Source organism: Thalassophryne amazonica, chromosome 16 (genome assembly GCF_902500255.1).
Source record: "Thalassophryne amazonica chromosome 16, fThaAma1.1, whole genome shotgun sequence".
NCBI lineage: Eukaryota > Metazoa > Chordata > Actinopteri > Batrachoidiformes > Batrachoididae > Thalassophryne > Thalassophryne amazonica.
In genome coordinates this window covers 44,968,793-44,989,840 of record NC_047118.1, presented here as the reverse complement: position 1 = coordinate 44,989,840, position 21,048 = coordinate 44,968,793, and the positions used below count along the sequence as shown (strand labels likewise).

The 21,048-nt window shown below is 41.5% G+C and overlaps 1 protein-coding gene across 4 annotated transcripts; it reads right to left on the bottom strand.

The window, feature by feature from the left end:
* Positions 1-1,767: 1,767 nt before the first annotated feature.
* LOC117527222 (SWI/SNF-related matrix-associated actin-dependent regulator of chromatin subfamily E member 1-like) lies at positions 1,768-20,230 on the bottom strand. 4 transcript variants are annotated; one of them, XM_034189439.1, is made up of 11 exons: positions 20,144-20,230; positions 16,613-16,670; positions 16,236-16,279; positions 15,438-15,536; positions 12,941-13,033; positions 12,255-12,386; positions 7,357-7,528; positions 3,979-4,151; positions 3,610-3,711; positions 3,178-3,427; positions 1,768-3,039 (listed from the first exon to the last, which is right to left on the bottom strand). In XM_034189439.1, the coding sequence occupies exons 2-11, from the start codon at positions 16,617-16,619 to the stop codon at positions 2,729-2,731; spliced, it is 1,383 nt and encodes a 460-aa protein (XP_034045330.1). In that variant the 5' UTR covers positions 16,620-16,670; positions 20,144-20,230; the 3' UTR covers positions 1,768-2,728. The 4 variants fall into 4 exon arrangements, with proteins under 4 accessions (XP_034045330.1, XP_034045331.1, XP_034045332.1 ...); XM_034189440.1 differs by having other exon boundaries at positions 12,953-13,033; XM_034189441.1 differs by lacking the exon at positions 15,438-15,536 and having other exon boundaries at positions 20,144-20,229.
* Positions 20,231-21,048: the final 818 nt, after the last annotated feature.

Genomic DNA, 21,048 nt, shown 5'->3' with positions numbered 1-21,048 from the left:
ACATGGGCAAGTGCATTTTGGCGCAACATGCCCAGATATGCCCTTCTTTTTAGTAAAAACGCAACTACGTAGTCATGTTTGGAGGAAGACGAATGCTGAGTTGCATCCCAAGAACACATCTACTGTGAAGCATGGGGGTGGCAACATCATGCTTTGGGGCTGTTTTTCTGCAAAGGGTACAGGACGGTTAAGGGAAGAATGAACAGGGCCATGTATCATGAGATTTTAAGCTAAAACCTCCTTCCTTCAGTGAGAGCATTGAAGATGTAATGTGGCTGGGTCTTCCAGCATGAAAATGACCCCAAACACACCACTCAGACAACGAAGGAGTGGCTCCGTAAAAAGCATTTCAAGGTCCTGCAGTGGCCAAGCCAGTCTCCAGACCTCAACCCTAGAAAATTTGCGGAGGGAGTTGAAAGTCCGTGTTGCCCAGCGACAGCCCCAAAACATCACTGCTCTAGAGATCTGCATGGAGAAATGGGCCAAAATACCAGCTACTGTGTGTGCAAACCTGGTGAATTTACAGGAATCGTTTGACCTCTGTCATTGCAACAAAGATTATGTTACAAAATATTGAGTTGAACTTTTGTTATTGACCAAATACTTATTTTCCACCATAATTTACAAATAAATTCGTTAAAAATCCTACAATGTGATTTCCTGGAATTTTTTTTTTCTCATTTTGTCTCCCATAGTTGAAGTGTACCTATGCTGAAAATTACAGCCCTCTCTCATCTTTCTAACTAGAAGAACTTGCACAATCAGGGACTGACTAAATACTTTTTTACCCCACTGTAGGTTGGGAGAAAAAAAAAAAAAAAAAAACTTTACTTTTTTGTTAATCATGCTTAAATGTACAAACCTACATGAACCAATTCATGCAGTCCTTTGTAAACCCATTACCCAGAAGTGTAGCAGAAGGGATAGACCCCCCCCACGCCAAAAAAAAAAAAAAAGTGGCTGCCAAGCCTCTGTGACATTGACCTCAAGGTCATCTATTTTCTGACCTGACCTTTCCTGTAAGTTTGGTGACCCAAAGCCCCTTTCGGAGCAATCACGCTAAGCCAATTGCTGACTCCTGCCCAACCACCTGGGTGACAATACCCCTTTAGCCTATTATAGGTTGATCACTTTAACAAAAAGAGCCTCTGAAAGACTGAGAATTTATCTTTATTCAGACAGACAGTAGAAAAGGATGCAAAACAAAAAGCTTAATTAATAAAAGTCCAATTCAAGTAAGAAAACAGTCCTTAAAATGCATATACCTAGTGACTGAGGTTTGGTTACATGTAGCGTGTGCATTTCCCTGGGAAACTAAATGGTTGTGATCAACAGCCTGAAAGAGGTACACGGTCTGAGCAGTTAACCCGGAGCTCTGACAGAAGAGCTTCTGATCAAATATGTAACAAAATGTTTCAACATCCATCTGATATTCTGATTCTGCCATTTGACACACATTGTGCACTCTGTGTAACTAACAAACAATACTTTGACATCAATTCCCCCACCCCTCCAGAGGTCATGATCAAATTTAAAAAATAAAAAACACACTCAAACCTGGAAATGATTACTGTTCTTCAGGTGTGTGTAGGAATGTTACAACACATTATCCCGAAATAAACCATAAAAATGGCAGATTCAAGACTGCCACTTTAACATAAGGCTAAGTTACTTTAAACGCTTCTATGACAGACAAGTGTAGCAAAGTACAAGTTACAGTAGATTTGTAAATCACTCGAGCTGATAACTACACAATTCTGAGGTTTAAAAAAGAAAAAAAAAGGTTGAGGTCTTTCTGTGCCTGTTTATCAGTGGAAAACATCAGGTGCGAAATGTGAAATAAAACAGTTACCCTCCCTTCACAAAAATACAGTGGTTAATAAAGAATTTATAAGAAATGTTTGATAAAATGGTGAAGCCAAATCCATCAGCGCCACACCTACAAATTGGGTTTCATTTTAGTGTGTATATGAAATCAGTAGTTAGCATGCCTATTAACACAAACAGCTGGTGAAACCAGCAGCCGAGACCATTTAGCTTTTATAGCGGAACAGAAAAGTCACCCTGCAGTGTCAGCTGCTGCCCTTGACCTGCCTCACAGCAAGCCAACAGAACTTTTTTTTTTTTATTCCAGCAGATGTTAAAGGTAGACTGCGAATCAGATTCCAGGTAAATGGACAGGCAGAATGCTAATCTCGCCGTTTTTGTCCAGTCCTCCAACAAAAACCCAACGAGTGACATTTGTGGAAAAACAGCCTTGTTTCAAGCAGTACCTGAACCACAAAGACAATCGGATCAAATCTTGTATTCATTAACAATATTTCAATTAGTGCATTCACATGGCATGCTAAATACATTTAGAGGAAATGTAAACGTGCACTCCTTCATATCTGACTTGGTGCCAACCAGCATCATTTGCACTGTTACAAGACTATACGGGGCTGAAATGTAGGAAAGTGAAGACTGTTTTGCACTCGAGTGTCTCTACAAGTGAATCTTAGAACAGATCGGGTTAAATTCTAGTTTCACCACTCAAAATCTACATATGAATCCCACTTAATCCACTAAAATACCCTCAATTATTCAGCACTTCTTTTTATTCCTGTGTATTTAACATTGTCAACATATGGGTCTGACTTTACCTGCCGAGAAGAGGAACCGGCAGACCTGCGGCTTTACGGCTGAGTTTAGCCGTCACGGGGGCTAACAAACCCAGAGTGGAGATTTATTACATATCATATGATTGGTTGGTCTGGCTGGAGGAGAGCAGTGGTGGCGGTGGAGGGGCTGGTTCTGAGGGTGGGGGAGGCGTTGGTTCGGGGGCCATGGCTAGGTTGCCTTCCTGGCCCTCTGGCGGGTCTGGGGTTGTTGCTCCCGGGGTGCCGTCTGACGATGAAGGAGGCATGCTGCCATCTTCGCTGGAGGCACTTTTGCTCTCCCTGGGAGGCTCTGTGGGAAGGGCGGGGTGATCAGGGGCAGAAGACTGGAGACCAGGTGGATGCTGGGAGTCTGAGCAGGACTCGGAAGACGCTGCCTCATCTGGAGAGAGAATTCAGGACAGATGGTTCAAAAGTTGCACAATTCCACCTTTCACATGTATAATGACACTTTAAGTTGTCATCTGAGTTACAGGTATAAACCCCAAAGGAATCCCGACTTATAAACAGGTGCAGGTACCAGTCTCCATTGGTGTATCATCTTTAGTCCCTGAGCTGGAGTTCGCTGCACTCTTAGCACTGGCGCTGCTCTGCTCTAGGCCGTTGTTGGCAGCAGCTTCTTGTTGCTGGTGAGCCTGCTGAGCAGCTTTCTCCGCCTGCTCAGCAGCCTCACGCTCCCTCTCCTCTGCCCGGCGCCTCGCTACCTCCTCAGCGGCCGCCATCTCTGCTGCTAGTTTCTCCATGTCAACCTCAACCTTCTGACTGCACAGCTGGAGACAAACACCATCAGGTCAAACACAGCTCCACTAACACCACAAACGAACCTTAAAAATGTTCAGTATCACTCAAAACCTCTTTTAGGGAACATATACACACAGGTAGCATGCATGCATAAATATACATGCGTGTTGTAGCAAATAAACTCTGCCTAATAGAATTAAAGTTATGGTACCCGCTTAAGTTCAGTGTTAAATGAGTCAGTTGTCTCCAGGAAACGTCTTTTCTTGTCTTGATGGCGATCTTCAATCTGCAAAAGTTCTGCTTCCAGCTTCCTCTGCAACAGACATGATACAGCAATAAACAGAGTGTCACCAGAGTGTATAAATCACACATCCCTCTGTTGGTTCATGTTACAGGTCAGTAACATTCTCTAACAACACCAGGAAGGAAACAAAAACAAGCAAGCTATGAATAAAGCACGTGATTATGATTGACTGCAGCTGATAAACTGTGGAGATATGCATGTAAAGGCTGACTCGCTCTTTGCTGAGCAGCAGGTTTGAAAACAGAGTTGAGGTCACCAACGCTCCGCCAAACTAACCTGGTGCACCATCAGCGACTGGACCTGCCGCTTTAGGACCTGCATGCGAGCTGTGGTGACCACAGAGCGAACGTCAGGCACCACAATCTCACTCAGGATGTCACTGATGAGCCGGTGGTTGCGCTGAAAGCGAGCTGCTGCCGTGTGCTTCACTGAAAAACCGTCATCGTAGTCTGTACACAGCAAAAGGTGGAGAGAGAATGGAAGTGAAAAAAAAAATGTGTTCGTTATTTTATGCGTACTAAATATTTTCAGCCATTTTATAATCTAAAGCCACCTTGACACTTGCGTGAATCTGATAACCGCACTGCTGCGCGCGCAATTCGTTGTGCCAGTGCGACCTGCTTTGTCCTGCTGGACAATACGTTATATAAAATAATCATGATGCATTTACTCTCTTGGCTTGGCTGATGAAACATCTCTCATCACTCTCAGAATCACAGAGAAATGCTCTGCAGCTGCAGCTTCGCTCGTGCGCATCGTGCGGCGGAGAACGCATTTGGAATCCTCTCAAAAGTAATTATTTATACTGCAATGGATTGGTAAAACAGTTGGATTGTTATTCCTTCTTATGTGTTATATAATGGAACGGTAAAATTTAGTTTATTATAGATGTAACATTTCGTTTAGATGTGCTGCGCTGCAGCAATGAGGCACATTGACTCAGTGACACACAGTGTTTTCACATAGGCTATGCAATGTTCAAGTCTAGTTCACATTAATGCATCTCAGAAGTTTTGAACATTTCAAAATTTTCTTTGCACACTTGCACCACAGTTTACGCATTTACTTACTGGCACACCAGATTGTGTGCCAGAGTGGGAATCAAATTTGTGCAAGTGTCAAGGTACCTTTTTCACTTTAAACAGTGGACAAACATTTAATTTTAAAACTTTATCAATAGTCCAGGTATTGTGTTTATATAGCACATTTTATATATACTGTGTATATATGCCAATTCAACATGCAGATCCACCTTGGATTTGCTGTGGTGACCCCGAGTGCAAAAACAAGGGAGCAGCCAAAGGGACCTACTTATATACATATACACACACATATATATATACATATATACACATATATACATATACATACACACACACACACAAGGTCTGTCCAAAATATCAGACCTTTTTATTTTTGCAAAAACCATATGGATTTGAATCACGTGTGATTGCATCAGCCAAGCTTGAACCTTCGTGCGCATGAGTGAGTTTTTTCACGCCTGTCAGTTGCGTCATTCGCCTGTGAGCAGGCTTTGTGTGAGCAGTGGTCCACCCCTCTTGTCGGATTTTTTTGCGAATAAAATGTCTGAACGATTTGGAGCTTTGCTGCATCAAATTTTTCCAGAAACTGTGACAGACCTCCAGCTGGACACCATTCGGAAAATTTAGATGGCTTTCAGCGACGATTTTATGGGGATTACACAGATTAAGGAGTGCTCCAGCCAGTTTAAAGACCGCCCACAGCGTCTGAGAGCGCAGCGCACTCCGAGCACCGATCGACAGGCTGACACCCCGCTGAAACAACCAGATCATTTCCAACGTGAAGGCTTTGTTGATCCAGGACGTCGTCTGACTTCCACAAAAAAGGTAGAAGGCGTGGATACCAGCACTTTTTCGGCATATTCTACTGTCACAGGAGTTTTTTTTCATGGAAAGAGAAGCGGAGGATTGCGCCACCGTGCCGCTCATGGCGCGGGACAAAACCACCTCCGTGTTGGTCTCACAGTAAGGCTTTCAGGTGGCTTTCAGACAGCTTCCGGTTGCTTTTCAGTCGTGTGAGTATCCGAGAAATTGTGCATGAGCTGGACATGCCCCAACATGTCCTGTGAGGCGTCATCACAGCGTTGCTTTGCGCCATGCGGCTCTGCCGCGACGCGCGGAATTCCTCCGCACGTCTGTCTCAGTGTGCCGAAAAAGTGCTGATGTCCGCGTCTTCCGCAATTCCTGTGCTAGTCAGACGACATACCAGATCAAGACAGCGTCCAGTTTAGAAATGAACGGCACATTCCACTGTTACAGGAGTTTTTGTCATGGAAAGAGGAGCGGAGGAATTCTGGGCGTCGCGGCAGAGCCGCATGGCGCAAAGCAACACCGTGATGAAGCCTCACAGGACATGTTGGGGCATGTCCAGCTCATGCTCAATTTCTCAGATACTCACACGACTGAAAAGCAACCGGAAGCCGTCTGAAAGCCATCCTGTGAGACCAACACAGAGGTGGTTTTGTCCCGCGCCATAAGCGGCACGGTGCTGCAATCCTCCGCTTCTCTTTCCATGAAAAAAAACTCCTGTAACAGTAGAATGTGCCGAAAAAGTGCTGATGTCCACGCCTTCTGCCTTTTTTGTGAAAGTCAGACGACGTCCTGGATCAACAAAGCCTTCACGTTGGAAATGATCTGGTTGTTTCAGCGGGGTTTGAGCCTGATCGCCGCGCTCTCAAGCGCTGTGGGTGGTCTTTAAACCGGCTGGAGCACTCCTTAATCTGTGTAATCCCCATAAAATCGTCGCTGAAAGCCATCTAAATGTTCCAAATGGTGTCCAGCTGGAGGTCTCTCACAGTTTCTGGAAAAATTTGATGCAGCAAAGCTCCAAATCATTCAGACATTTATTCGCAATAAAAATCCGACGAGAGGGGTGGACCACTGCTCACACAATGCCTGCTCACAGGCGAATGACGCAACCGACAGGCGTGAAAAAACTCACGCATGCGCATGAAGGTTCAAGCTTGGCTGATGCAATCACACGTGATTCAAATCCATATGGTTTTTGCAAAAAATAAAAAGGTCCGATACTTTTTGGACAGACCTCGTACACACACACACACCGGACTACACCAATAAAACAAAGGCTGAAATTTTTTTTTTAACCATCTCAAAAGCTCTCACAAACAGCTGCATTTTCAGTTGTGATTTAAAAACATCCACAACACAATACATTAACTGTGCATCTACAATGTACCAGATTTGAATAATTCTGTAACAGTGCGCAACCTTTGGCTGCTCCAGTTTTTGCTCAAGGTTACCAAAGAGGATCCAGTTTGGATGTCCAGATGCTCCTCATGGTAACTCCAGATGTAGATGGATCTTCTCACTGTGAGGTAACACTGTGTTGCCACACCAACCATTTTAAATAATTTTTAAATATTTGGTACTTTGTATTAATTAACACTTGAGAAAACATTTAAGGAACTCATTATTGTTAATTGCTTTTGTTTAAAAAACTGTTAAATACTTGTCATTACTAAATATTTGATGTCAGTGAGTGCTCTGCTTATCCCTCATACATCACTCACATCATACATTGCAAATTTCAGGCACTAAGACTCATGCACTTTGTAAACTTATTAAAGTCTATAATTGTTTCTGGTTATCTAACCGTCAGGGTCTTCAGCTGGCTGAATACTCATGTACGGCTCTCCTTTGTCCAGTCGACTCTGGCGTTGCCGGCTCTCCTCCTCCATCGCAGCCTCAGCCCGATTCTTTGCGTTAACGTATGCCAGGTAAGCTGGTGAGTTGTGGTAGGCCTTCAGAGAATCATTATACTCGATCTAGGTGGAAGACAGCGAAAAAATTTATCTCACATGATAAAGCTAGTTGCCTTGTCCTATTCTGATCTGCAGTCAGGTACATAAGGATGTGGACAATGACAATTTTGTAATGTTGCCTCTGTATGATGCCAACATGGATTTGAAATGAAGCAAATGCTTGCAGGGTAATTCTCAACAAATTTTATATATATATATATATATATATATATATATATATATATATATATATACTCAACAAAAATATAAACGCAACACTTTTGGTTTTGCTCCCATTTTGTATGAGATGAACTCAAAGATCTAAAACTTTTTCCACATACACAATATCACCATTTCCCTCAAATATTGTTCACAAACCAGTCTAAATCTGTGATAGTGAGCACTTCTCCTTTGCTGAGATAATCCATCCCACCTCACAGGTGTGCCATATCAAGATGCTGATTAGACACCATGATTAGTGCACAGGTGTGCCTTAGACTGCCCACAATAAAAGGCCACTCTGAAAGGTGCAGTTTTGTTTTATTGGGGGGGGATACCAGTCAGTATCTGGTGTGACCACCATTTGCCTCATGCAGTGCAACACATCTCCTTCGCATCATCCGTGAAGAGAACCCCTCTCCAACGTGCCAAACACCAGCGAATGTGAGCATTTGCCCACTCAAATCGGTTACGACGACGAACTGGAGTCAGGTCGAGACCCCGATGAGGACGACGAGCATGCAGATGAGCTTCCCTGAGACGGTTTCTGACAGTTTGTGCAGAAATTTTTGGTTATGCAAACCGATTGTTTCAGCAGCTGTCCAAGTGGCTGGTCTCAGACGATCTTGGAAGTGAACATGCTGGATGTGGAGGTCCTGGGCTGGTGTGGTTACACGTGGTCTGCGGTTGTGAGGCTGGTTGGATGTACTGCCAAATTCTCTGAAACGCCTTTGGAGACGGCTTATGGTAGAGAAATGAACATTCAATACGCGAGCAACAGCTCTGGTTGACATTCCTGCTGTCAGCATGCCAATTGCACGCTCCCTCAAATCTTGCGACATCTGTGGCATTGTGCTGTGTGATAAAACTGCACCTTTCAGAGTGGCCTTTTATTGTGGGCAGTCTAAGGCACACCTGTGCACTAATCATGGTGTCTAATCAGCATCTTGATATGGCACACCTGTGAGGTGGGATGGATTATCTCAGCAAAGGAGAAGTGCTCACTATCACAGATTTAGACTGGTTTGTGAACAATATTTGAGGGAAATGGTGATATTGTGTATGTGGAAAAAGTTTTAGATCTTTGAGTTCATCTCATACAAAATGGGAGCAAAACCAAAAGTGTTGCGTTTATATTTTTGTTGAGTGTATATATATATATATATATATATATATATACACACACACACACACACACACACCCACACACATCTCTGGATGTATGTGTGTGTGTGTGTGTGTGTGGCTGCAATCATGCCATTGAGAGAGCTGACACTGGCCGCTTGGTATGCTTATGTATTTTGGGTCAAGGATGAATGCTGCAAAAACAAAGCAGTAAAGCAGTGTGTAAAGCAGTCTGAAAATACTTTGGTGATATTTAACAGTAAAGTTCTAACATGAAAATGTAAAAGGCAGATAAAAAAAAAAAAAAAAAAAAAAAAACTTGTTTTACACTGCATGATCATTTTAATTGTGAGCAAGACTGTTTTCATTTTCAATCTGCTCCCTGAAAGTTAAAACCTGAATAGAAATAAATTAATGAATCTAAGTTCTTACACAATTTCACACTGAACATACGAGCTGTAGCTGTTTAATTAATGATCGTTAAGACTTAAATGATTGTGGAGTCTAAATGTCTGCTGGTTCAGAAAAACAGTTTAACAATATTTCCATGACAGTTGTGTTTTCATCTGAAAATGCTTAATGTGATTTACCTCTACAAAAAAATAAAATATTTAGCAGGTGTTTTAACGCATGTGCACCTGGGGGCGGTACAGGGAACTGAGCTGTGTGTGATTTGAACAGCTTCAGCAGTTGCATAAGCCTAAGTGATTATTGATTAATGATATTTGCAGTTATGTTACGTTATTTCGGCTATGGTGTTTTTGCTGGCATTATTTTAAAAAAATATTTCTGGCCTGGCAGGGGTTGTCCTCAGCCTGGGGGGGCAGCCAGCTCCATCATACTGTAGAAACATTGAATATTAAACATGAATAGATAGTGGTTTTGTGTTTTTTGGTGGTCCATCATCCAGAACTGCATCTGTATGTGTCCTTTTCAGGTGTGACTGCTTTTAGGGCCCCTTCACACATAGTGCCAAGTTTGGACGAAGTGCACACAGGACGCAGGAATCGTGTGCACACTGTGTAATGTCGTCCCTGTCGCTAACGGCTCGTACACCTGTTGCTACAAATATTTGCACACACAAGTGCCTGAAAGACAAAGTGTGCGCTGTGCAAACCCACTGCACCCTCTCCTCACACTGCTCGCATGGCACTTAGAAAATGTGTGGCCAGTCGCACTCTTGGCACGACAAGAGAATGCAGACGACTATCGTACTACTGTGAAATTTGTCCAAGTTCCCCACGAGTGTGACTTTGCAAACACACATACTGACATGTGGGTGTGTGCACTCCACTCACAGGAGGCGTGGCTTCTGACAGAAGCAGCTGTGGTGATCGGTCATTCTGGACAGTCCACCTACACAATACCTACTGTGTTTGGACAAACATGGACTAACAACTGTCCACTGTGAGGCACGTGCATCTGATTGCTGTTTACATGGACATAAATAAAAACATACATCGCCGTGGTGGTGACAAGCTGCAGCACGCAAGTGCACACACAGAGTGGACACTGACAGCCCCCCAGGTTGAAATGGACCATCAGATCAGAACAAGCAGCAGGCGATCTGACCGTCACGTCACCCACGTGAGCTCTGTTCCACATGACGCAGTGCCTGTGCTGTGGCCCGCCGTCCACAAGACACGCATGTCAGGCAGGACACACCTGACCAGTAGATGTGTACATTATCAGAGCACACTGCTTCTCATTCATGTCATTTCATTACTGTATGTCTGTGACCATGGGTCATCACCAGAGGAACAGAAGGATATTTGTATTGCTCGCTTGATAAATGCGGTGTTTTTATATGGTGTGGGATTTTTTTTTTTTTTGTAATACGTCCATGTGCTTCCTGATACGAGGCAGCTTCCCACAGCTTTCAAAGATCAGCTCCGTAGCTCAGTGGTGAAGTCTCTGACTGCGGATCAGAGGTTTTGAAAGGCTTGAGTTCGTGTCCCAGGTAGTGTGTGTTTTTTTTTTTTTATTATTCCACATAAGTGGCGCGATGTGGTCCCACAGGTACCAGCTGGTTTTTATTTCTTACACATAAGCAGTGCCATGTGGTGCACCTGGCATTGTCCCTGCTCAACAGACACCGGCGCATGCACGAACCCGGCGCGATGTTTCATGCACTAATTTCGAACCGTTTCGTGCTGTTTCACCGTTATGTGTGAAGGGGCCATACATTTTATGCTTTTGATGCCCTCGGTCTTTGGGAACTTTTAACTACGCTGTTATCACTGGCACCAGAGTCAAACTCTGCTACTGCGAGTCTTAAACTAGAGCTGAGAAGACTTGCATCATGCAGGTTTGTCTCCTTGTGGCCACAAATGTGAAAAAAATATCTAATAAATATTAATATTATAACTGTGTAGGATATTGTAAAACTGTACAGTCTGTACATTTTTCATTTGAACTAATGCAATCAGCTGTTTATGCATTGTTTAAACAGGAAAAGGGGGGCACAGCAGATGGCACTGACATTACATGTGTTTTAATTTACCGCTCTGCTTGTAGTGCGATGCAGACAGTCACTGTCATTAGCAAGAGCTGAAGAATCAGCAAATATTAGTGCTATCAGTTGATAAACACATTTTATATAACAGCTGAGTGGATCTTTGTCGTTCGATTGGCGCTTTATATATGTCACATGACCTGAATTATTCATTCCATTTACCGTGCAAATTTGGTTCCATAGGTTTTGTACCACTGCACGTTGTGAACCCCACCCACACACATACTAGTGAGGGCAACATTTAGCTAAATATAGCAGAGTTTGTTTTACTGATGGATGACGATTTGAAGGAGCTAATTGACGGCTTTAAGTTTTTCTCCAAAGCCAACTTTGGGATTTTTGAAAATGCGATATGATGAGATCCCGCGACCCGGTCCGGGATAAGCGGAGGAAGATGAGTGGGTGATGTGATGATAGACAACTTTATTAATCCCAAGGGGAAATTACAATTGTTATAGGAGCCAGGTATTTCAAAAAACAATAAGAAACTGAGGTAAAAACACAAAAATATAGCAGATCCAATTTCACAGCCAAGAAGTGAAGACCCATCATTGGGGTTTTAAAAATGTATCTATATAGTCTTGATATCATATCATTCAGGCAATAATTAATCATAGGGGAATACAATCATTAGCTGATATCCAAGAAAAACCATGAGGTGATTAATCAATTGGTCAATCTGTAACAAGTATGAGCTATATGTAGATTGGGCCGGCCTCTGTTGGAGACATTTGACATACTTTTAATTAACCTCCAAAGTACTGCATTCTTTCTGTCTACACGTGCTTTCTTTTATGAAAAGACAAATTATCTCAAAGTCTAAAAATAAACAATGACAATACTGTGCAGACCTTTGCAGAAAGTCATGATAGGCCACTTGTGACGGCTCACCTTTTCCGCTTCATATTCATTCAGGTAGTCCTGTTTCTCTTCATCGGTCAGATCCCTCCACATCCCTCCAATAATCTTTCCAATCTCCCACAGCTTCAGGTCCGGGTTGGATGCCTTCACTTGGTCCCATACCTTGCATGTGCATAAACACACGTGCAGGAAGCAGAAATCCACACACACAAACAACATATGGTCACTACAGGGTAACTGCAGTTACGTGTATATTTCAATAAATACAGACAGCTAGAAATAAGAAAAGGGGAAGAATGTAAATTCTAAAACTGCTTTCTAATACATTATTTAAACTAAAGAAATAAAAGACTATATGGAATTAAATATTTGTTACCACAGTGGCACACTAATAAAATATTAATGGATTTATTCCTTATGCAGTGCATGGAATAGAGACATTTCAGTGCTACAAATAGAGAAGCAGAGACAAGCACAAACAGGCAGAAGAGTAAGAAGCAGATCAGGCAGATGAGGAAATGTTGTAATTTCACTTGATCATTCACAAACAGAGGATGACAATGAGCCAAAGCGAGACGACCAGTGGTTTCCGCTAGGTGGTTGAGATGGTGGTGAAGGCGTCCTGGCTTAGCCGTCTCCCACCCACTAACCCCTGCAGCCTTTCAGGGGATGGGAGGACAAGCAGTAAAAGCAGACACCGTGGATGGGTGTCTTACCTTCCTGCTTACCTTCCGGCTGTACCGCATGTAAGGCATCAGTGGCTTGTCTGGAGGTTTGGGAGGCTTTGGGACAGTGATGCCTGAGGAGTTCTGTGAAAAGAGGGAGAACAGAAGGAAAAAAAGGGGGGGGGGGGGTCAAAGTAAGTGTGGAGAAGGAAAAGGGATAAAGTAAAAGGAGAGACAGCAGTAAAAAGGTTTGAGTATAAAAGACAAAAAGTTGAGGGAGGTCAGAGAGAAAATATCAGGTGTTAACGGTAAGACTGGCAAAAAAAATATGGTGCACATATAAATATGAAAAAGTAAAATGAAGTATTCCGAAATACATTCCTAACAAATCAGAGAGTGACCAAATGGTGAAGAAGTTAAGGCAGCCTTTAGAGTCATATCTCAAGCAAAGGTCAACAACCCAGCTCATCGCTGAGCGACCACCTGATACGCTTACTTTCCTCTTTATCAGCTGTACTCACAGCGAGTTGGCACCAGTTAGTCGGGCGAGTTCAGCTAATCAAGACTTGCTTAGCAGACACCAATGTTCACCCATAAGGTGTATATGGAGGAGGGAGAAAGAGACCAATACCGTTAAGGATCAAGTGATCCCCAGGAGCAGGATGGATGATAAATATAAAAATATAAAGTTAACAAGTGAGGAAAAAACAGATTATGTTCTGTTCTTATCTTTCACTATCGGTCACATATGAAAACAAGAGTCATGAGTTAGATGATGCAAAATGTACACAAGGCTCTTGTTGGATATTATTTTTAAGTCACAATATCAATAATTAAAATACAAAATAATAATAAAATAAAAAATCATGTTAACTGATAAAAGAATCGATTACAAAAATGATAGTTGCTACCCTAACAGACAAATGCCATTTGCAAATACCAGCTGAAATAAAATGAGGCACAATACTTTTAGGATTACTCATCTCTTTATAAGGAAGGTTTTATTTCCCATTTTACATTAGTTACTGAAACCAGTAAGAAATTTAACATTCTAAAATTTGTTCATTTTACTGTGAAAAAATGAATACTTCTTCCATCTCAACCAATCACCAGAAATGCTGTGCTGCTGCTTTGCTCACTGATTCAGTTCATCACAGCGTTTCCCCTGCAGTATTAAGACCCCCGTCAGACCAGAAATATTTTGTTAGTAACACCAACAAAAAATACAGCCAAATAAAGATTAATTTGGATGTCAATCATGCACAGCCAGAGCCCTTTGAGTCTCTCCGTCTCTCACACAAATAAAATGTTTTATTGTGATTTGATCACACTCTAATCCTCTTAATTCTTTTGTGACATTAAATACTCCCACTACAGTCCACATCAAAGCAGTCAGAGCTTTCAACAGAAGGTGCCAGGAGTCAGAATCTGACAGCTACTCCCCAGATTTTGACGATTTAACAAAAATAAGGCTGAGCATTAATCAGTGGACTTCACTTCTGTGTGTGCACCACTGTCAACAATTCCTCAACTTGTTTCACACCAGATGCTGATAAACACAAAGTGTTATCTTAAAAATTAAAATAAATAAAACTCTGACTCTTAATGTAGCCTGAGTGTTTGTTTGTGAGACAGCAAGTCTGTTGTTCTGCAGCACATGAATGAGGGTTAAGAACAGACACCCCACTTGCCACATAAGGCCTGGTCTACTTTGTGTGGATATGCTTCATTATGGTGTCTGGTCTTAAACGTTGAAGAAAATGTGGGTGCACATGCACACTGAGCTCTGTCAAGGATGACTGGTGGGATCCTGATGATAAATATACACATTAACATTTTGCTTCTAACCAAATATATTGTTTGCACCCATGCAGTTGCTGGGGTGATTCATGAAGCTGAAACTGAGTGATCCTAGTGTTTTGGTATTCTTTAATATGACACATACTTGTTTAGTGCTCTGTGAAAAGGAGGTTTAAAAAGCCCCCCCCCCCCCACATGAAGGACTGTGGCAGGATTACATTGTGTAACATACACATATATATATATGCATGCATTTCAGCGCCTCAAAATTTTCTGCTCAATGCAATTTGTGATTTTTTTGGTGGGGTGGGGGGGTGTTGGTGAGAATAAAAAAATTACACTGCGTCAGTATGTTTTGTTCTCATTCCCACCTTGCAAATGCTGCAGTGACTATTCACATTTCATTTCTGTCAGTATTCGTTCTTCCCCAAAACACAGTCTGACCTCCCACCACCCCGTCAACTTTTGGACTCATTTCTTACAAATAAATAAATAAACGTGACAATTTCTTTTAACTTTCCTCTAACCATTGGGCTAATTATCTTCTGATTACCTTACAATCGTCATCCCAACAACTTCTATCTACATTAGTCTCAGCATATTCAGTTAGCCTTGCAATACTCATCTTTCCATTTCCCTCAAACATGTAGCCTTATGCTTAGCCCACTTATTTGCTAAAAATGTTGCCTTCTTTTTTAAAATACTAAACCTGTCCCTTTTTTACATCATTTCTTTTCCAATTCATTACCCTGCTGGAGCCTCCGGAGCTCCCTCCCAGCCGGAGGTTGTTGTAGGCCAGATGGCTGTAAGGGTTGTAGCCCACAAACCCTGGGGTGGAAGGCATTTGCTGATGGAAGACAAATGAGACAAAACACGAATGAGAAATGGCTCACAAACAAGAGGAGGAAGAGGGATAAACATAAATAAGTGAAAACGGGGGTAATGTGAAAATATAGCTATGTATTTGCTGGAGCAGCCAAAAAATAATAACAATAAAAATAATAATAATGACACCATCATGCAAGCCCAAAAAAATAATTAAAAAGCAACTAAACTTGCTGGCATCCAGGATGAATACATAACAAGTGAATGCTGCATGTAAAACGGGACCTTGCATCAAAGCTCAGATTGTTGTATTTACTTAACACCATTACATTTCAACCTCACATTGTACCCTGCTAGTTAATGTAAGAAAAAGAAAACCAGAATCAAACTGTACACATATGCCAAGTAGCCAATGTTCTAAAACTCCATTGGCATTTCAAAAATCCTGTTACCCAGGCAATAAATCTAAAAAAAATAAAAATCAGAGGGTAATTTGACCCCTTTTGCAAAAGACCTTTAATGAGTGTTTCACTGTGATATGAGAGGAATAACCAGAAGTGAGAATGGTGGAAAGCTGAAAAGGAGGTTACCCACAGTATACTCTAACAATTTAAACAACAACATATACAGAAGAGACGGAGCATGATTGGGGGGGTGCGCACAGTGATAAAGTGGGCCCTTCACCATTGACCAATATGTACAATCTGAGTGGTCTACTTACGGTTGTTGGAGCAGGAGGAGGGGGAGGAGCATAAGATGGCCGTTCTGTGCAGCAAAAAAATAAATACATTTGTAAACATGTAAGGCAGATGTACAGATGTACAATTTATGTGTTTACAATGAAAGGTTCTTTGGCTACAGCGCTCCACTGACTCAAATGCAGCAGCACAACCGACTTCAGGCCAAAGGCCAATTTAAAAGACTATTTGGTTAAAAGATGTCAATTTTTAATCAGTTTTGTCAAATACATCAAGTAATCACTTTAGTCTGAAAAAAATGTGAACTTTAAAGAGACACATTCACCTGTGCTCAAAATGGAACATTAAAATGTCAGACTAGTTAATGCGTATTAATCAATTGCATCCAATGCTTACTTACTTGACATTGTGATTGGAGTTTGGATTAAGGAGTGACACCTATGTCCATAATGTGGAACCTAGACATGAAACATTAAAAAAACAAAAAAACAGTTACATTTAACTCAATTTATAGTCATACCATGGTACATTTAAGTTAACTAGTTCAGTTAACTAGGAGAATAATTAAATGGAACCCAACCCTTCAGCAAATAAAGTAAAATTAAAAAAAAAACATTAATAAGTATACAGAATGGGATTGTGTTATTGTTAATGCAACATACTCTAGAACACAGGCTACTGTAAAAAATTTATGAGGGGACAAAGATATTGCTGTTTTTAAGTGAAGTTACCAAACATAAAAAAGGGAAAGACTCTGTAGCCCGTAAACAGCTACACAGTGCTTTCCGTAGCTGGCAATCAATTTGCCCTATTGGTGTCAAATCCCACAAGACCTCAGAGAGGTGGCTTTCACTGTGATATATATATATATATATATTCATTGTCCACTCAGATTGCAATAGCCAATCACAGATTAGCCTTTCTGTCCATCATTTACCTGTATTTTGGCATGCTTGGTGCCAGAAAGTTATGTTGGATCCAAAAGGATCCAAAAAGGCTAGGACCAAAAGTTATATTGGATCGGTTCCCACTGACCAATAGCGCTAGAGCTTACTGCCAACAGCTAGCCAATCAGAGTGCGGCATACAAAGGTCAGGAACTAGCTGACAGACGCTGGTTGAAAAAATGGCAACAAACATGTCAACAACAGCAGAAAAGCGTTTGCCAGCAAGGTTTGCTGAGTTCACAGAGGAGGAACTGGTGGAAATATTGAACTCCAAGGATGCCAAAAACACTAAGAAGGTAGACAAGCACGCTACTGACGTTTTAGAAACATTCATCGCATCAGAATCAATCATATGCTGTTCACAGCAAAATAAATTGATCTAATTTTCTTGACTCTTTGTTGTTTGCTTAATTTGGGAGGGGGTGGAGAACATAACAATTGATGGATGGCAAGTTGTCCAGCATAGAGAAATATTGGTTTCAGAAAATTTATATTGGACTTGGCTACACCTCGTCCAATATAACTTTTCTTCATCCAATATTTCTCTATGTTGGACTCCTTACCATTCATTATTTGTATTATATATATATATATATATATATATATATATATATATATATATATATATATAAATAAAATTAGGATTTCACAACAACGGAGAACAGTGCTCTCTGTAGCCATCACTTCGTGTAAAAAAAAACAAAAAACACACACTCCAATGGGGAATACATGATTAATTGCCACAACTGCGCTCATGACCAGCATGGAAAACTATAAATGGAGTATGATTTTTCAGCTTCCCAGCTGGGAAACAGGACTGTCTATTTGGCTTGCTGCAGTGACACCTTCAAAATGCAAAGATCCATTCCACCTGCTCTTCTGGGGCAAACAAATGCAAAAGACCTCTGAAGTTATATATGTCACTTGATGACATTAGCTGAAAGCAGTAGGACACTGCAATTGTCTGGATCCCTTGTTACCTTTATTTTCTCCAAGTATCGCTCCTCTGCTTCCTGCAAATTTCTCCATGTGAGACTAGAAATATATCTTATCTTGTTCAGTCTACCTCTATACAGAATCCTGCACTTGCGTTTCTCACAGTCTATTTGCGTTGATTAGCCCAGTGTCTGCCACAGTTATACTTTTCTTTGTTACTGTTTAGGTAGGATGTCCTGAAGTATTGTGCCTGCCTGCTAACCAGAAAGTAACATAGTTGTCCATGCTCTGAGCTAGTTATCTTTCCTTTTCTTCAGTGACTGCTGCATAAAATAGGGCCTTCAAGATTATTTTTTCATGCCTCCAGTTTACATAATAAATGGGGGTTTTCCACTGCGCATGACTTTGTAGAGCAGGGGTGGCCAAGTTCGGTCCTCGAGAGCCACCTTCCTGACACTCTTAGTTGTCTCCCTGCTCTAACACACCTGAATCCAATGAAAGACTCGTTAGCAGACTTTTAATGAGCCTTTCATTGGATTCAGGTGTGTTGGAGCAGGGAGACAACTAAGAGTATCAGGAAGGTGGCTCTTGAGGACCAAACTTGGCCACCCCTGTTGTAGAGGTTCAAGCAATTTGGATCTACATTTATTAGATCTGATTTGGTGTACCTCTAGCTATTTCTTGAAATTTACAGTGACATATTTTAACAAACAGGACGCCCAAAACCCGTTTAAAGTCAGGTAGTTTGTCTATTTTTTTCCTTGCATTGATCCTTTTTCAGCTTTTCCCTCAACATCACATTATCTTATATTGAGCCTGGACTATTTTCGGAATCATGAACTTTAATCCATGCTCTGGTTGGGTACAGTCACTTGCCCAGTTCCGGATCAGTGCCAGTTCTGAATCACTGCTGTAGTTTTTGCGCCATCGTTTCTCGTAATCAGCACGAATAAGCTAATACTTGGTACCAATGGAAAGATTGATGTTTTGTCTACAAACGACCACAAGCTCGACCGGATCCAGCCATCCTTGTGATCAGCAGAGGAATCAAAACATCCCTGTGCCTGCGGTGTGCGTGTTTTTTCTGACTCACTCATTTATATCCGACGCGAAAATTTGCGGGTTGCGGATCACTGAAGCAGCAGCCTCGTGTCTGTAGTTGAGTCATGTGTACTTTGGGGGTCATCTCAACATCACGAATGGGCATGAATGTGGGGGCTTTTACCTTTTAATTCGGGAGAAATCTCACCTCCACTCATTTTTTGCTCGTAAAAACGTATAACGGCGCCTTTCGAAACTAAGTAAATTCTCATTTAATAAGTATAATTTATATAATTTTGTGTTCAAAATACATTCTCGGGCACAGTGTGTATCATTCTGCATTAGAAGGGCTCCAGCCAGATGCCAAGAATGTCCCAAAAGTGACAGAGTGTCGTGATCCGGAACTGGCAAAAGTGATCCATTTCTGGCAAATGTTTGCGCCACACATAAAGTGGCTTCACACTTAAGCGCTACTCCACCCAGACTTTTTGGGCTAAATAACATCAAATGTCCAATACAACAATACACAATAAAGGACATTCAGTTGCATTATGGCTCCGTATAGCGGGACTTTAAAAAAGGTGATCCGGAACTGGGCAACCGTCTGTACTTGATAGAAAAAGACTGACGGTGTTATAATGCTAACTTAGCCAAACCCGCTAACACAAAGAATACGTCTACCAAACGAAGCAAAAAATTAAAGAAGTTGAACGCAATTTTCCTCGTCCGCAAAAAATAAAAGCAATACTATATCCTCGTACTCTGTTTCATCTGCCCAAAGCATGTCTTAGAGAATAACCAAACCATGAAACCACGACGATGGAAATTTGCTAAATAAGCGTTAGCTCCCACTAAGCATGCGAACTTAGCTGCAACTGCTAACTAGCCAAGTTAGCGAATAGTAAACCAAATAAACTCTCTAGCAGCTAACATCAAAATTACGTTGCGTGTAAAACTGCGATGCACTAATTTCAGCCGTTAAAGTACAGACTCAGTGAACACACTCACTCAAATTCTTCTTTGTTTCCTCCGAAAAGGCCGCTAGCCACCAGAGGGCTTGAGAAGGGTTGCCAGATCTCTGTGACAAAATCAGCAGAATTCTATGCTTGTCATTTCTTCCTGCCTGGAAAACGTACTGTTTTTGCTTATTTCACCACAAACTTTATCGTCTTTCTTTATTAAATCACGTGCTTATAGTAGATCGAAATGCACTCTGTATTTACTGGTTGTACTTCTGTTAACTTTCTATCAACTTAGTTATATCAAATTCTATGAACTTCATTGGCTGTGTATTTACTTCATTAAAATAATTTCAGCTTACTTGTTTGATTTGTGCGTCCTCCAGTAAAAAAAAAAGAACAAAATGTGTAGTGGATAATTTCTATTTTGAATTCCATTCACACATGTTCATGATTTCAGTGCAAAACAATTTCTGTTATGATTCTCCTGAAATATCATTTTTATTTCAAATTTAAGTTAAAGTACTCTATTAGGTTTTTGTTATGTACCAACAGGCCTCCAACATTAGCAAACTAACATTCTTCGCCAAACACCCATTGCTTGGTTAAGCGATTGAGGCACGTTTCAAAAGTAACCCAATTTCGCGGAAAAACCGCGCACCTGGCAACACTGCTCTGTGGCGACCACAGGGCTGCGCTTCTGCTTCTTCTTTTTCTTCTTCTTCTTGACGGTCAAGGCAATCAGCTTATATGGAGCATTGCCGCCACCAACTGGACTGGAGTGTAAGTCAGGAGACTAACGTCCCGAAAAAAAAGTAGGTAGTAGACCAATACCCTGAGCAGTAATCCTGTATTCTTCAAATAGTTGTGAAAGCAATTGAAGAAGATGACCACAAGGCTCTGTGGTGGTGACACATTAAAAAAAAAGGCCAGATGTGTTTTATGTTTTCTTCC

Coding starts and splice junctions, on each gene's coding strand:
- LOC117527222 (XM_034189439.1), bottom strand. Junction 15,537..16,235: donor CTCCTCCTGCTCCAACAACC/GTAAGTAGACCA, acceptor GTCTTCCATCAG/CAAATGCCTTCCACCCCAGG. Junction 12,387..12,940: donor GCCGGAAGGTAAGCAGGAAG/GTAAGACACCCA, acceptor TGCACATGCAAG/GTATGGGACCAAGTGAAGGC.